This window comes from Colletotrichum godetiae, assembly GCF_030913485.1.
Source record: "Colletotrichum godetiae strain CBS 193.32 chromosome Unknown BDP55scaffold_9, whole genome shotgun sequence".
Lineage (NCBI taxonomy): Eukaryota > Fungi > Ascomycota > Sordariomycetes > Glomerellales > Glomerellaceae > Colletotrichum > Colletotrichum godetiae.
This window is the reverse complement of record NW_026851257.1, coordinates 805,335-819,978: the sequence shown is the minus strand read 5'-3', so window position 1 is coordinate 819,978 and position 14,644 is coordinate 805,335. Positions and strand designations below refer to the sequence as shown.

At 57.4% G+C, this 14,644-nt stretch overlaps 6 protein-coding genes across 6 annotated transcripts; 4 read left to right on the top strand and 2 right to left on the bottom strand.

Moving 5' to 3' along the window:
- Positions 1–601: 601 nt before the first annotated feature.
- BDP55DRAFT_691927 (UbiA prenyltransferase family-domain-containing protein) lies at positions 602–1,651 on the top strand (the record flags this gene model as incomplete). The annotated part of the gene is made up of 1 exon (XM_060577041.1): positions 602–1,651. The coding sequence occupies one exon, from the start codon at positions 602–604 to the stop codon at positions 1,649–1,651; it is 1,050 nt and encodes a 349-aa protein (XP_060432918.1).
- A 1,898-nt stretch (positions 1,652–3,549) lies between these two features.
- BDP55DRAFT_546532 (FAD binding domain-containing protein) lies at positions 3,550–5,446 on the top strand (the record flags this gene model as incomplete). Its single annotated transcript, XM_060568663.1, has 3 exons — positions 3,550–4,779; positions 4,809–5,095; positions 5,158–5,446. The coding sequence occupies 3 exons, from the start codon at positions 3,550–3,552 to the stop codon at positions 5,444–5,446; spliced, it is 1,806 nt and encodes a 601-aa protein (XP_060432917.1).
- A 249-nt stretch (positions 5,447–5,695) lies between these two features.
- On the top strand, positions 5,696–6,476 carry BDP55DRAFT_654634 (uncharacterized protein). The gene has a single exon (XM_060574272.1). It carries the CDS (start codon positions 6,103–6,105, stop codon positions 6,355–6,357), a length of 255 nt encoding a protein of 84 aa, XP_060432916.1. The 5' UTR covers positions 5,696–6,102; the 3' UTR covers positions 6,358–6,476.
- A 665-nt stretch (positions 6,477–7,141) lies between these two features.
- Positions 7,142–9,044, top strand: BDP55DRAFT_654632 (uncharacterized protein). Its single transcript, XM_060574271.1, has 2 exons — positions 7,142–7,363; positions 7,485–9,044. Exons 1-2 carry the CDS (start codon positions 7,293–7,295, stop codon positions 8,932–8,934), a joined length of 1,521 nt encoding a protein of 506 aa, XP_060432915.1. The 5' UTR covers positions 7,142–7,292; the 3' UTR covers positions 8,935–9,044.
- An 87-nt stretch (positions 9,045–9,131) lies between these two features.
- BDP55DRAFT_691924 (major facilitator superfamily domain-containing protein) lies at positions 9,132–11,019 on the bottom strand (the record flags this gene model as incomplete). Its single annotated transcript, XM_060577040.1, has 3 exons — positions 9,132–10,358; positions 10,573–10,699; positions 10,748–11,019. The coding sequence occupies 3 exons, from the start codon at positions 11,017–11,019 to the stop codon at positions 9,132–9,134; spliced, it is 1,626 nt and encodes a 541-aa protein (XP_060432914.1).
- Positions 11,020–13,357: 2,338 nt separating this feature from the next.
- BDP55DRAFT_726020 (ubiquinol-cytochrome C reductase hinge protein-domain-containing protein) lies at positions 13,358–14,261 on the bottom strand (the record flags this gene model as incomplete). The annotated part of the gene is made up of 4 exons (XM_060579080.1): positions 13,358–13,422; positions 13,528–13,644; positions 13,868–13,994; positions 14,172–14,261. The coding sequence occupies 4 exons, from the start codon at positions 14,259–14,261 to the stop codon at positions 13,358–13,360; spliced, it is 399 nt and encodes a 132-aa protein (XP_060432913.1).
- Between the last annotated feature and the right edge of the window lie 383 nt (positions 14,262–14,644).

Sequence of the window (14,644 nt, the reverse complement as noted above, 5' to 3'; positions counted from 1 at the left end):
CTGCGTCTGCGACCCGCGGATGTGATTCAATATCGTGCGAGGTAAATCGCTCGCCGGAGCCGGGTATGATCGTTCAGGGGTCGCTACATATTGCATATGTATTGCCTGCCGTTCAAGTCACAGCACGTAGCCTGCCTTCTCTCCGCAAGATCCCTCCATAGACTCCTCTCAAGACTCCGAGGCTGTTGGTCTTGACAGGCGTCTTGACATGACCAGGGCAGCTCCAAGTACCGCTTAACAATTTAGACATTCGTCGATAGAGGCAAATTCAGACTGGAAGTTGGGGGCAATGTGTTGTCAAAGGTGGGTGAATCTGAATCATGAAAGCGGTGTATGCGTTTCGCCACGAGGCCTCTATCCCGAGGCCGACGATGTTGTTGATTATGTCGATGCTCGGCGGGCCTTTATCAATGGGCCTTGATCGCCCCCTTTTTTGATATCGGGAGATTTCAAAGAGGGTCTCTCTATGTCCTCTTGTGCTTCAAACCGCAGGTGTCAAACCAGACTGTCGGATCTCAGCTCTCCAGTACCTTCTTCGTCTCCTTTCTCCCTCCTAAACGCTAGGTTCGTCAGCGGACCGCAGGACGGGAAAGTCATCATCATGCAGCATTCAGCAAGCCTCGGGGAGAATCCCCCCCTCACGCTCAAACACGCCTCGTTTGAAGACGAGGCCATGTCGAGCAGCACCAAGTCCTCCTCTTCCTCCACTTTCACCGAGGTCCTCCGTATACCTCGTCTGATCTGGGACTTTACCGAGAGCAACTTTGCCACATTCGTCGTCCCCAACACGGCCTTCGGCCTCCTGGGCGGACTCACCGGCGCGCCCCTGACCTCAGGCCACGCAGCCACGCTCTCCATCATCCACCGCTTCCCTCTGGTAGTGGCCTTCAACTGGTACAGCGTCCTCATCTTCGACCTGGCCAACCAGAGGGGGCCCGAATCCGTGGCCGAGGACCTCGCGAACAAGCCTTGGCGTCCCATACCGGCGGGCAAAGTGACGCCCGAGCAGACTCGCAAGGCCATGCTCGTAGCCATCCCCGCCGTGCTGGCCCTGAACTATGTTCTGGATGTCTGGAAGGAGGGCGTCTTCATCCTGATCTTGACGTGGCTGTACAACGACCTCCGCGGGGGCGACGAGCTCGTCCGAGACGCCATTATCGCCGTTGCCTACTTCCTCTTCAACACGGCCTCTCTCAAGATCGCAATCAGCGGCGGGGCAGCAGCAGGAGCGGCAGACGACGTACGCGTACCCATCACCATCACCCACGAGGGGTACGCGTGGGCGGCCATCATCAGCGCCGCCATCCTGACGACGATGCAGGTGCAGGACCTCAAAGACCAGGCCGGCGACCGCGGACGGGGCCGCGCGACGGTGCCCCTATTCTTTGGCGACAGGGTCTCGCGCGTCTCGCTCGCAGTGCTGGTCCCCTTCTGGTCGTGCGTGTGCGTCTACGTCTGGCACATCCGGTCGTCGTGGGCGGTGCTGCTGCCCACGCTGTCCGGCGCCATGGTCGTCGCGGCGGTGCTGCGGACGCGGACCCCAGAAACGGACGCCAGAGCGTGGAAGCTGTGGTGCCTGTGGACGGTCTGTCTGTATTCCCTGCCCCTCGTCGGTGACGGTTTCGTGTCGTTGGCGTCGCACGTGGAATGAAAGGGGAGCCGGGATGCTGGATCATGGGGGATGGACATTACCTGCAGTTTACGGATACAGTTACAGGTAATTGAACAAATTGTCACTATTGTGTATGCAGAGTTCCGTTTGAAGGAGTTGGTTATTGGGAACTTGGGAACCCTTGGAGGCTGTACGAGTCATTCGGAAGATAAGTGACAGCCGTACGGAGTGTTCGTAGAGCATCGCTTCGGCTAAGAATCGGCAGATGGACTGGGGAGAGTTGCTACTATCTAGTGCCCTTGAATCCTTGATGTGCGTGATTCTCTTGAAGTTGGACAAGGATCACGAGTCAAGCGCTGGCAGGGAGCGGGCCGCGGGGAGCCAGGATTGCAAGCGCGGCGCCAGGGGCGTTACCTGACTTTTTTGCGTGTGTTTTGTAAGTAAGCTACACTAGTACGGATAGATGAACCGTCGTAGCTCTAAACGTATCCGTATGTGGTAAACGGTGGTAAAAGACGCCGAGTAGATTAGGAAATTGACTCGTCGAAACTGCAAAAGAGACTAGGAAAACCACGGAGCGGGAGGATCACTTGGCTACCTCCCCCCCCTTTCGTTAACTAGTGTCGTTGGTAACTAGTCGATCATCGTGGAGAGTTATCTTTTGACTCAACTGATTACTGATTACTTGGTTGGTTTCGTGTTCGTTGACTTCCGAGGTAACAAGGTACTCGAGAAGGGTGTTATTGCACGAGGTTGTCTTTGGCCGGACCATTGGTCTCCGTCCGGGCTCGGGTGGCGTCCGTCAACCCGGAGGACCCGGGGTACACCCTCCACGGTCCCCTCCACGGTCCCATTGCTGCGCAGTGCCCACCTCTACAGGTCCTTGCAAGTTGTAACCGCGCATGTTGGATGAACGGTCGACACTTGACAGGGATTAGTTCCAGTATTACCGCCTTTATGGTTGCGGGCGGCCGACCTCTGCGGTCTGTAGTCTGCTGAATGCGGTTTGCTGTGCAGAACTGCAGGACGTCGTTCGTTTCCACGGGGAAACTTCCCCCCTTGCTCAGAGTCCCCCAGACATCTGCGCGTGGGTTAGTCAGTTGAGTGCGGCTTCTTTGCTGCTAACAGACACATAGATCATGGATGACGACGGCTCATCCTTGCTTGCCAGCAACCGTTCGTGCCAGGGTCAACCCCTAGATGAGAATACCGGCGATGCTACCTGCCTATATTAGCTTTACATGAGTTGTGCTTGGAATCGTCAAACCGTTTCGCCAAGTTCTAACAAACGCGTGATTAGTCCCCGCAACTCAAGATGGAGACTGGAGTTTACCTGTAGGCGTTGGCCTTTCCGGAAGGTTGACATTGAGGTATATTCCTATTCCCCCTCACCTTCGGAGCCATCCATCGACTCGACCTCTTGGCCCCAGCCGCCCCTTGAGGCTTTGAAGGGGGACGTCGGGGGGACACGCGGCAACCTGTTCCATTTTGTCCCATTCTGTCCAATCTTTCCACCGATTCTCATGGCCCTCCCGGCCCTTCTCGAGTTCTCGCAGGGTGAAGAGTCAGGCACATGCTTGATTCACCGTTCGGGGGCCCTATCTTCTCAATAGCTTAAAAGTTTCCTTCCCACAACTGCTCGCGTGGGCAGCTAGTATTCGTGGGCCATCGTAGTCAATATTGGCATGGGTGGTAATCAAACTATCGTCAGCTTCCTGGCTGCAACCGGCAGTCTCATTTCGTGTTGTTGATGCCTCTTCGTTCCGTCGTTCGTGACCTGCCTGTTAAATATGTAGCATCGAAGCCTGGTGTTGCATCGTGAGAGAGGTTTCTTCCTTTCCTCACCTCCAACCTCCAGTCACTCTTTCACACCCTCCCTCCTTCCCTCTCCCCTCACTTTGCCTGACAGCAAGTGATTGTGACTCTCGTTTTCCAAGATGGTGTCTCTCCTCAGCTTGCTCACCCTCGCGCCCGCGGCGGTCTCGGCCTTCTCCATCGGCCGACCAGGACCAGGCGCCGGCATCCGTCCCGGAAGCCCGTTCGGTCACGACATCGCACAGAGAGCCACGGACTGCCGCTGCTTCCCCGGCGAAGAATGCTGGCCAACGGCAGCCGAGTGGTCCGCCTTCAACACAACAGTCGGAGGCCGCCTCATCGCCACAATCCCCATCGGCGCCGTCTGCCACGACAGCACCTTTGGCGCCTACGACGAGGCCAAGTGTACCGCCCTCCAGAACAGCTGGTCCGCCTCCGAGACACACATCCAGACCTCGTCGTCCGTCATGGCCGCCTTCTTCGCCAACCAGAGCTGCGACCCCTTCCTCGCCCAGACGGAACGCTGCATCATCGGCACCTACGTCCAGTACGCCGTCAAGGCCGCCAGCGCCGACGACTACGCAAAGACGATCCGCTTCGCCCAGGATTACAACATCCGCCTCGTCATCCGTAACACCGGTCACGACTACCTTGGAAAGTCCACCGGTGCCGGCGCCCTCGCGCTCTGGACGCACCACCTCAAGGACATCAGCGTGCTCGACTACAAGTCCACGGCTTACACCGGCAAGGCCCTTAAGCTCGGCGCCGGCGTCCAGGCCGGCGAGGCACAGTCCGCAGCACACGCCCAGGGACTCGTCGTCGTGGGCGGTAACAGCCCGACCGTCGGTATCGCAGGAGGCTACACGCAGGGCGGCGGTCACGGGCCCCTCGTCTCAAAGTACGGTCTCGCCGCTGACCAGGTTCTCGAGTGGGAGGTCGTCACCTCTGGCGGCAAGACGCTCGTCGCGACCCCGACGTCCAATTCGAATCTGTACTGGGCGCTTTCCGGTGGCGGTGGTGGCGTGTACGCTGCCGTCTTATCCATGACTGTCAAGGCTTACGCCGACACCATTGTCTCGTCGGCGAACCTGACCTTCACCAACTCTGGCGTCTCGGACGACGTGTTTTACGGCGCGGTCACGACATACCTCAAGACCCTCCCGGATATCGTCGACGCCGGTGCCGTCAGCATCTGGCTTCTCGCCTCGGGCGTCTTCCAGATGCAGCCTACTACTCTCCCCAACAAGACCAAGGAGGAGCTCCAGGTTCTGCTGCAGCCTACTCTCGACGCTCTCGATACCGCCGGCATCACCTATGGTAAGTGTAGTCGACAGACTGAAGTTGAGAGAGGGGTGAGAGAGGAGAAAGTCACTAACACGAGCCGCCAGACTACCACATTGGCCAGTACACCAATTTCCTGGACAGCTACAACGACATGAACCCGGAGCCGGCTGTGACCGAGTTCAACATTGGCGGCCGCCTCATGCCCCGCTCCCTCGTCGCCGACGATGCCTCCGCGGCCAGCCTCATGGACGCGCTCAAGAGCATCCTGAACAACGGCGGCATCATCTCAGGCCTCACCATCAACGTCGCCCGCGCCGCCAACGCCGTCGCCAACTCGGTGAACCCGGCCTGGCGCACCGCCTTGTTCTCAGCCGTTGTCGGAACGTAAGTCTTGTCTCCCAATCTTGCCTTCCCCTGTGGACGGCTTCACTAACACACAACTGCAGCGCCTACAGCCGGTCCGACTTCTCTACTCTCGTCTCGGGCCAGACTACGGTCACGGACACGCTCATTCCGGCGCTCAAGGCGCTGACGCCCGGCGGCGGCGCGTACCTCAACGAGGCAGACCGCAACGAGGTCGAGTTCCAGTCCACGTTCTACGGCACCGACAACTACGCCAAGCTCAGGGCGATCAAGAAGCTCTACGACCCTTGCAGCACGTTCTACGCCCTGACGGGTGTCGGCAGCGAGGATTGGGAGGTGCAGGGCGATGGTCGTCTCTGCAAGGCTGCCTGAGTGTACGCGATGAGATGAAGATGGTGCAGACGTTGTCGGGAGAAAAGGAGGCACTTACTTTATTACTTTGACTAATTGCGTTTTCTTACCTTTAATACCAATATGAATTCGTCTAGTGCCTCAAAACTTGGCTGGCTCTATTTGTTGTTCAAGTGAGATGAAGTGAAGTGAAGTGAGGTGAGACGTTAAAACCAAGTCACATTGGTGAATCCTCAAGCTAATGATCAACCAATCACGTGTGGCAGGTAAGACGGATTGAGCAATACATTTGGCGAAGCAACGAAGCCAATCAAATCTTCTTTAAACCCCCCCCCCAGCGTGGTTTAATCAGCGGCAACTCGCTTATAACCCCTAGTTGTGGTAGCATCGACTTGAGTTGATTGAGTTGATTGAGTTGAGATGATTGCCTGAACGTGCCATGCCTTAGGTACCGACTTGTAACAGCAAGGCGGCGAGAACGACTCGAGGCTCAAATATCGTGCCTTTTGGATACATAAGTCCATAGGCGGAAACCTGATACCTAGAGCAAGGCAAGTTGCAATCTATCCCGTTCCCCAATCCATGCAATAGGCTCCTCTCTGAGGCAATAACCGACAGAGTTGCGGACGAGCGACCCGCTAGCAGATACACTCAGTACCCCTTCCTGTCTTGAACATATGCGTGTCCCTTTTCCGGCTTTGCCTCTCACCTTGGGAACATTGCTCATGAATACTTCCCAGAATCAAGCCACCACCGCCGGCCAAGAGGCAACTCAAGATGAGAGAAAGGTGCTGTTTGTATTCCTACCCTGGATTACGAACGACTTCAACAATTCTGAATTGGCCATCGCCACAGGAGATACACGCCAACTCAAGGTCCCCGCTCGCAGGAACCTGGCACGCAGAGGCAGCTTGTGGAAAGGTTGCTTGTGATGCCCACTGTGCTGGCTTTTATAAGAACATTCGGCCCATGGCAGATCTTGTCTCCTCTTCACCGTTTGGGGTAGTGCTCCCTGGAATTTCACATTGCATCTTTGAACTTACCAAACAGGGCAACGTAAAACAGCCCAAGGGCTTACTCATAAAGAAAGAAGTAGACTGACTACTATTTTCAATCACTTCACAATCAACGCCATTACGAAACTCCGACCGGGATTTAGACACGCCCTTCGCATCCGTATTCGGTTTCCTCACCTATCACTCGGCTTGCTCGGCTCTTTTTCGACGCGGCAAACACCACAGACCAATGAGAAAGCGACTGCGGGATTGGCCCTCTGGGACCTGCATACTAGGATCTGACAGGGCTTGTAATTCGCTGACGGTCTAGATCTCTCAAGTCTCGGTACCATCTGGAAGTCGTCGCCCCGGCGTATGTCAATGGCGTCGTTGACGTATGCAACATGAGCTTGCGCCTCCTTTCTCGGACGTTCATGGTGACGGTAACAAATGATCAAGACGAGAGGCCCGGCCCCCCGGACGAGCAGACGCTCCCGGGGCTCCGCATGTGACGGCGGGCGGCCGTTGCCCTGCGGCACACACCACAAGTTTCCCAAATAGGCAGTGACCTCTGCAACTAAGCTTCCCGTCCCGCCGGCGCGCGCCCTACCACCACCATCCGTGGAAAGTCCACCCCCCTTTGACTTGACTTTCCGTCTGAAATTTGTACAAGTCGAGACTCACCGCCAAACATCCCACCACCACCACCACCAATCCCCCCCCCCCCCCCAACGCTCGCTTCTTCTCCCTCCCCTCTCTTCCTCGTCATTCATTCACCCCGCGCGCAGTTGTTGAACACGGGGATATCTTTTATCTTCTCCATCTACTCATATTTTGTAATCAATTGAGAAACTACACACACAGCAAACAACATGATCGCAGCACCCTGGGATAAGGTTCCTCCCCGCGAACAGCTCTTCGTGCTGGTCACCGGCGCAAACAGGTGAATCACTACAGGCTACCCCCCCCCCTCTGTCTCTCCTCGACCTTTGCTCTTCGATTCCTACTTCGACTCTCCTTGGTCCCAGAACACAATGAGCTGACAGCAATCTCAAAAAAACCAGCGGGGTCGGCCTCGGCATCTGCGAACGCCTCATCGACGACTTCCTCGCGACCCGGCCCCTAACCTCCCACCTGATCCTCATCCCGACCACCCGCTCCGTCCGCAAGTCCCGCGAATCCGTCGAGTCCCTCCGCGAACACCTCCGCCGCACAGCAACCACCTCCCCGGCTCTTCGCTCCCGCGCCGGCTCCTCCTACTACGACCCCGACGACACCCTCGCCCGCGTCCACCTGCTCTCCACCCAGCTCGACCTCTGCGACCTCCCCTCCGTCTACGCCTGCGCCGCCAACCTCGTCGCCGGCACCCTCACCGACCCCACCGATCCCGTATCGCCCCCGCGCGCCCACAAGATCCCCCGCCTCGACTCCGTCATCTTCAACGCCGGCTTCGGCGGCTGGACCGGCCTCGACTGGACCGGCCTCCTCACCGACACCTTCACAAAGGGCTTCCTCGCCGTCCTCACCTGGCCCTCCTTCAAGCTCGCACGCCCCGGCGCCGTCCTCAACCAGCGACCCGTCCGCTCCGACCTGGTACCCACAGACTCCCCCGATAACCCCCTCTCCCTTGCCTCCGCTTACGATACCAAGCCCTCCTCCCCCGTCCTCGGTGAAGTCTTTTGCGCAAACGTCTTTGGCCACTACGTCTTTGCCCATGAGCTGCTGCCCCTCCTCAGCAGAGCCACACCCGAGGAAACACCAGGCCGCGTCGTCTGGACAAGCAGCATCGAGCCTCAAGCGCGCCACCTCCGCCTCGACGACTTCCAGGGCATCGAGACGGAAGGGCCGTACGAGTCCTCGAAGCGCCTCACAGACGTGCTCTCTCTCTCGTCACACCTGCCCGCCACGCAGCGCATCTCCCACTCCTACTTCACCCCCGAAGACGCCCATATCGCACAGCGCCTACCAGTTCGTCCTTCCTTTTACCTCACGCACCCGGGCGTAGTCGCCTCCAACCTCTTCCCCGTGCCGTTTCCCTTTATCCTCTTTTGGGCTTACAAGTTTGCGCTCTACCTCGCCCGCTGGCTGGGGTCGCCCTGGCACCCCGTGACGGGGTACAACGGCGCCGTCGCGCCCGTCTGGATCGCGCTGCAGGACGACGAGACGCTCGAGGAGCTGGAAGCGAAAAAGATCAAGTGGGGGTCCGCCGCGTCGTTTTCTGGGAGGCAGGATGTCAAGAAGACCGAGGTGGAATGGTGGGGGTGGGAGGGCGCCGTTGAGGATCGGGATTCCCTTGCGAGGGATCCTGCGACGGGCGTGCTGAGAAAGGCTGTTGGGCGGAACCCTGGAGCGAAGGACTTGACTAGAGAGCAGCTTGTCGACTTCGAGGCGTTGGGGGTGGATATCTGGACCGAAATGGAGAGGTTGAGGCACCAGTGGGAGGAGTTTCTCGATATTCGAGGGGAGGGCGTCAACGGGCACAGTCACACCAATGGCAATGGCAAATCTGGATGACCTGGAGAAAATCAATCTCAGGGCACGAGATATAATGAGATGCAAAAGGCGCAAGACGGTTTGTTTTTGCAAAACATGTCGGGGGGGTATCCAAAATTAACTATATAGCATACAAAAGACTAATGCCTAATTACCAACACAAACAACTATTCACGCTACAGCTTACGCACGCATCGTCCCCGCGGACGGGTTCTGGACTACGCATTGGTTGTCTGTCGTGTACTCTGCTCGTCAGACCTCACACGCCGGAGACTGACCCTATCACTCCGCCCAAACAGGCCCAGGCACAACGGCAACGGCACAATCACCAAAGCGACGACGGCCTGGAAGATGAGCGCATTCTTCATATTCTTGGGCGGGTTCGCCTTCTCATCGGCCTGCAGCGCGTCCGAAATAATGATGAATAGCGCGCCGAGGAGCTGGCCGCCGGCCCAGGCAATGGTACTCGTGACCTCGGGACTGACAGGGTGACTCAGCTCGATGAGCAGCTCGAGGGCGACGGGGACGAGGGAGAAGGAGGCCGCGCCAAGGACGGCGAGGACGACGTAGGGCCCGGCAATGTTGCGCGTCTCGGGCATCCAGATGAAGGCGAGGTAGCAGAGTCCGATGACGGGGACGGCGACTTTGATAGCGAGGAGGAATTTCTTGGTGCGGTCTAGGATTGGGGACGTGATTGCCGATGCGACGAGGCCTACTACGATGAGGAGGGCGCCTGCGATGCCTGCTTCTTCGTCGGAGAAGCCGTAGGGGCCCATCATTTGGTTGAGGAGGGAGGAGATTGAGTTGAAGAAGCCGACGTAGAAGGCGTAGGGGAGGAGGATGAGCCAGAGCTCGAGGGAGCGGGAGACGATGGACAGGGAATCGCGGATGCCGAGCTTGAGGGTGCGAGAGGAGGGAGCGACGGGGGTTGGTGGCGCCGCGGGGATGAAGAAGGCCGGTAGGGAGGCGACGGTGGAGATGATGGCGACGTACAGGACGCCGGGGGACATGTCCTGGGGGTCGACGACCCAGAAGGGGACAATGAGCTGGCCGAGGGCTGCGCCGAGGGGGTTTGCGAGGGAGGTGAGGGCCGTGGCGGCGACGCGGCCGCGGTTCGTGAACCAGAGGTCCGAGTAGCGGGTCGGCGCGGCGAGGACGAAGGGCTGGGCGAGGCCGGTGAGGATCTGGCCGAACATGACGACGCCGTAGTTTCCGCCCGTCGGGGAGCGGGAGTGGCTGCCGGCGTAGCGGATCCAGTTGCCGATGAGGATGAGAGCGGCGGCGGTGATGAAGGAGGGCTTGGGGCCCATGTGGAGGATGCGGATCGTCAGGGGAAAGATTGCGACAAAGGCGAAGAGGAAGGCTGTGGAGAGCCAGTTGATGGCGGACTCGGAAACGCGGTAGTAGGTTGCTGCGTTGGAGGCCACGGGGGCGAAGGTGAGCCACTGTGTTTTGTTAGTATTCTTTCAGATTCTCGGTCCATGGAGATGCCAAGAACCTGGCGTTTTGGTGTTGATGCAGGATAGGAAGTGGACTATTCGCCAGCCTTGTTGACGACGTGCAGTACGATCGATGGTGGCTTGTCTGATGCAGGTACCCCGATCCCAGAATTCGCCTTTTGCGATTGGACCAATTCCATCAGGAGATATTTTGACTTACATCCCACGAGACGATGATGTTAAGCAACGTCAACTGTGCGAGCCCGAACCAGCGGCGCTTATACGTGCGATACTCGACGGCCGTTCCCTCGAGAACGCTGTTGTTGTCGTCAATGCCGCCACCACCACTGAGACCACCGCCGACCCCGCCATTGGCGAAGTCGTTGTCGCGAGACCGGGAGTCCACATCGCGGAGGTGGTACTCCTCGTCGCCGAGCTTGCCAAAGCCGGAGCCGGAGCGGGCGTGGTTCGGCATTGCCGTCGGTGCGGCTGCGGCGTCGAGGCCGATGGGAGCAGCGGTGTCGTCAAGTGGGTTCGCGGCCTTTTTCTCGTTTTCGCCAGTATGTGTGGTTGTGGTGGTGGTGATGTTATTCGTGGTGTCGTTGGTGGGAGTGGAGTTGTCGACCGAGGGGTCGTTCTCGCTCTTCTGACGGCGAGAGAAGTGCATTTTGTGTGTTCGTGTTTAGGGGGCGCGAGCGCCAACGGGCCAGAACTTTTGCGCGCTAGAGAGCCCGATCTTTAGGGGGGCCGGGGCTGTCGGGCTTGTCGCAAGTTCTTCTGAGACAGCGGGCTGTGGGCGGAGCCCAGCTTTTCCAGGGCAGGCAGGTTGTGTGGATTAGCGGGCGGCGGGCGGGAGATTGGCCTAGGCGTGTCTTGGCAGGGAGTCCTTGACTTGAGTCGTTCCACCCCGTCTGCGGATTGTAAAGCCTGTAATTGTCGTCGTCTCGAGTTCCTCCTATTCCTCCAACACGGCGCGAAGGTGAAGATGGGACGGAGGGCAATGCGCTGGATGGGGGAGGGGGAGGGGGAGAGCGAAAAGATAAGCCCACCACCAAAACCACCAAAAGTAGACCAAGAGCCAAGAGGATGGGAGGGAAAGGAATATAAGCTGGAAGAGAGAAAGCGGAAAGGTGGACTTAAGAAGGAACCTGTCCTGAACGGGATTTTTGGCAAAATTGACAAGACGCGGGACGTGGGAACGGGAACAGGAACAGGGGGGGGGGGGGGGGGGGGGGGGACCAGATGCAGTGCAACTGATGCGGGAGATACCCAGAGAAGGCAAGGTAAAGTAAGGTATTTCATCGAGAACAAAACTACTACAGAAGATCCCTCCAAGTCGAGTCTCCAACGGTTCAACTTCCCCGGTCTGGACTGGTGGGTGTGTGCCTGGTATGCCCCGTGTGCCGTGGGCCGTTTTGTTGGTCCAGACATTTCTCAGTTTCCTGATCCTCTCAAGTTGCATTACATTGAGGGGACATGGCGCCCAAACTCTCCACCTGCTGTTTTCACACTCATATGGGTAAAAGCAAGCGACGACACATCATCACGCTATTGACTGTTCTATGGTAACCTGTCAAGAGCTGTGAACTTGGGGGCGGTAGGAACTTAGGAAGAGGGGGAACGAAGCCCACGTTCAAATGGACCACTGCACCCAGAAAGCTTGACACCTCCAAAATGAGACGGCGGCATCGCAGCAGTTGGAGATGCTCACATGCCCCAGCCGAGGAACAAGAACCACCTCAGCCAGAGATATGCATGGACGGATACCTATCATCTGAGATATCCAGAATGCAACCAACAGAATCGGGGTGCTCTCTCCCTCTACACAGTAGGTACTCTCAAACTTCCTCTATCCGTACTGGTACGGCGCAGCAACCGGCGGGAGAAGAGTGTGGGTGCACCCCCATTGGCCCGCCTCCCGGCCGAATTCCTCTCTTTGGGCCACCTCCTCCGGGCCCATCCTCCGCTCCACAACACAGCACCATGGAAAAGGGTCCCTATCCCGAAGCCAAAGTCTGAGCCAATGTGTCTCGAGGACCAAAATGTGTCTTTGGTCCTACCATTGTCCATTCAAGATATCTGAGCACGCAAAGAAAAGCCCTCTTCTCGAAGTAAATCAACAAGAGCTGGATACTAGAGTTGAGCAAACATGGCTTCCGTGGCATGAGTGTGTAAAATCTCTCGATTGCCAGTGACGGAATCCCATTCAAGTGCTCGAAAGCACAATCGTCTCACTGCTTCGCCGCACACGAGCAGATTTACTGCGTCCACGGTCCAGGGATCCATCTTCCTCGCCTCCGTCGTCGCGCCATAAGCTCGCCTCGCCTCGCCTAGTTGGCTGCTTGTTCCGAGATTACTTTACCTCAGGTATTAGCTGATCAATCATCAATAAACGGCGTTTCATCGGTAGCTGCCGTACACAAAACACTCCAAGCCGATATCTGTCAACCTCTCCACTGCTGGAGGCAGACTCGATGTTCAAAAGCTAACATGTCTCGCATAATTCTTTCCGCATCGATGATTGGATCGCAGTCTTGATTCACAAGCCTAGCCATCGTCAACATGGCGAGACTCCATTTCACAGATCGTAACTTCACGCTCGTACTCAAAGCCCGCAAGTAAAAGTCATGGAGGAATCTATTGCGCGATATGCCTATAGTACAAAAGACAAGAGCTTTCGGCGCCGCAAGCCAGACAGCGCCCACTGAGGTACTGAGCAACCCGACTTGACAGGCACTATTGGGGAGGGAGGGATGGAGGTACGAGGGTGGTGGTAATTGGAGATCCCAAAGGAACTCCGGGGACCGATTTGCTAGACAGATTTCGTTCTCGTCTTCGTTTCGGCATCGACACTTCTTTCTGTCTCGCGGGCCCACTCTCCTAGAGATAGAATACTAGTCGTCCGATGCCGCTGATGTGAAGAGTGATTTCGAAAGAAGATGAGGAACCGCCGATGCCGTTCCGTCATTTGTCGTCTACAAGGTCAAGTCTGGGAGATTTGGCGTTTACTTAAGCTTGGCCCAGAGCTTAGGAGCGGCGCACTGGGTGGCGCAGTGGGCGAGGTGGAAGACTATAACACGATGTCAGTTTTATCAGTCCTGCTTGAGCGTTCGTGCCGCCCATCGCATGACGGGCAGATTGAAGGCAGAGCCCTTTCCCCTTGGTTACAACTTACACTCCTCAACGCAGTCCTCCTTGGCACCCTCCTCGCTGTCAGCAGCCGCCGTGACGCGCTCGACGCACTCGTCGTAGTGGTGCTTGGCCGGTGCGCAAGCCTTGGACTCCTCGCAGTCTGTCACCCAAACATCGTCAGCAATTCGGTCTATAAGCTTCGCAGTATCGCGTATCGTGTCTAGCGGATAGACAGAGTTGGAAAGCGGGCGGTCGGGTCTTGATGGGGAGAGCTCGCGAAATTGCTCATATGCGTGTCATCGATTCCTCTCGCCCGAGCAACCGGATATCGCGTATCGCCGTCGAATTTGTATCGGGGATTCCGGGAGTAAAAGTAGACGAACCTTTCTCGAGCTGCTCCTTGGGGTCGACGGTCTCCTCCTCCTCTTCTTCCTCTTCCTCCTCCTCCTCCTCCTCTTCCTCCTCCTCGGCCTCGGGCTCCTCCTTGGACTCCTCGGCGGTCTCCTCCTCCTAAAGAAAGACACATTAGTCAACGGTTCGAACCTCTGCAGGTAACCTGAAACAGTGCAAAAAAAGATGCAATCGAAGCCGCGGAAAGACCAGAGCTGTGACGATTGCAACGCAGGCACTTCTCCTCCCACGACCTCAGGTCATTGCAACAAATTGCGCAAAAAAGCATTCGCTCACCTTCTCCTCGGCGGCAGGAGCCTCGGCCTCGACGGTGGCCCACGGCATGGCGGCCTCAGCGAGGTCCGTGATGGTATCCCAGAAACCCATTGTGGCGGAGGTGCGTGCTGCTCTCGAATTGGCTTGACGTGATGTCGTGGATAGTGGTTGATGGGGTGGGAAGTCGGGAGCTTTCGGCAGAGTCGAGAACGAAAACTGGGTGTTCTGAATCGGTCGTAAGTTATTCCCAATTGGCCGGTTTTGATTGGCTACGGTGGAAAGGCTGGGTGACTAAGCGTCATCGAACTTTGAACGTGACCGCAGGCCGGAGCGCCAAGGATTTTGCCGTTCCGGTGCTCCTGCAGTACCTTTCTAAGGTACCTTACTCCCGTACAGTCCCGTCTGCCGTACCTTACCTCACACCTTTGAGACCGGCCGAAAACTCCAAAGCCACCATCTCGTCACAATCACATGGAAAAGTGAAAAAGGACCAG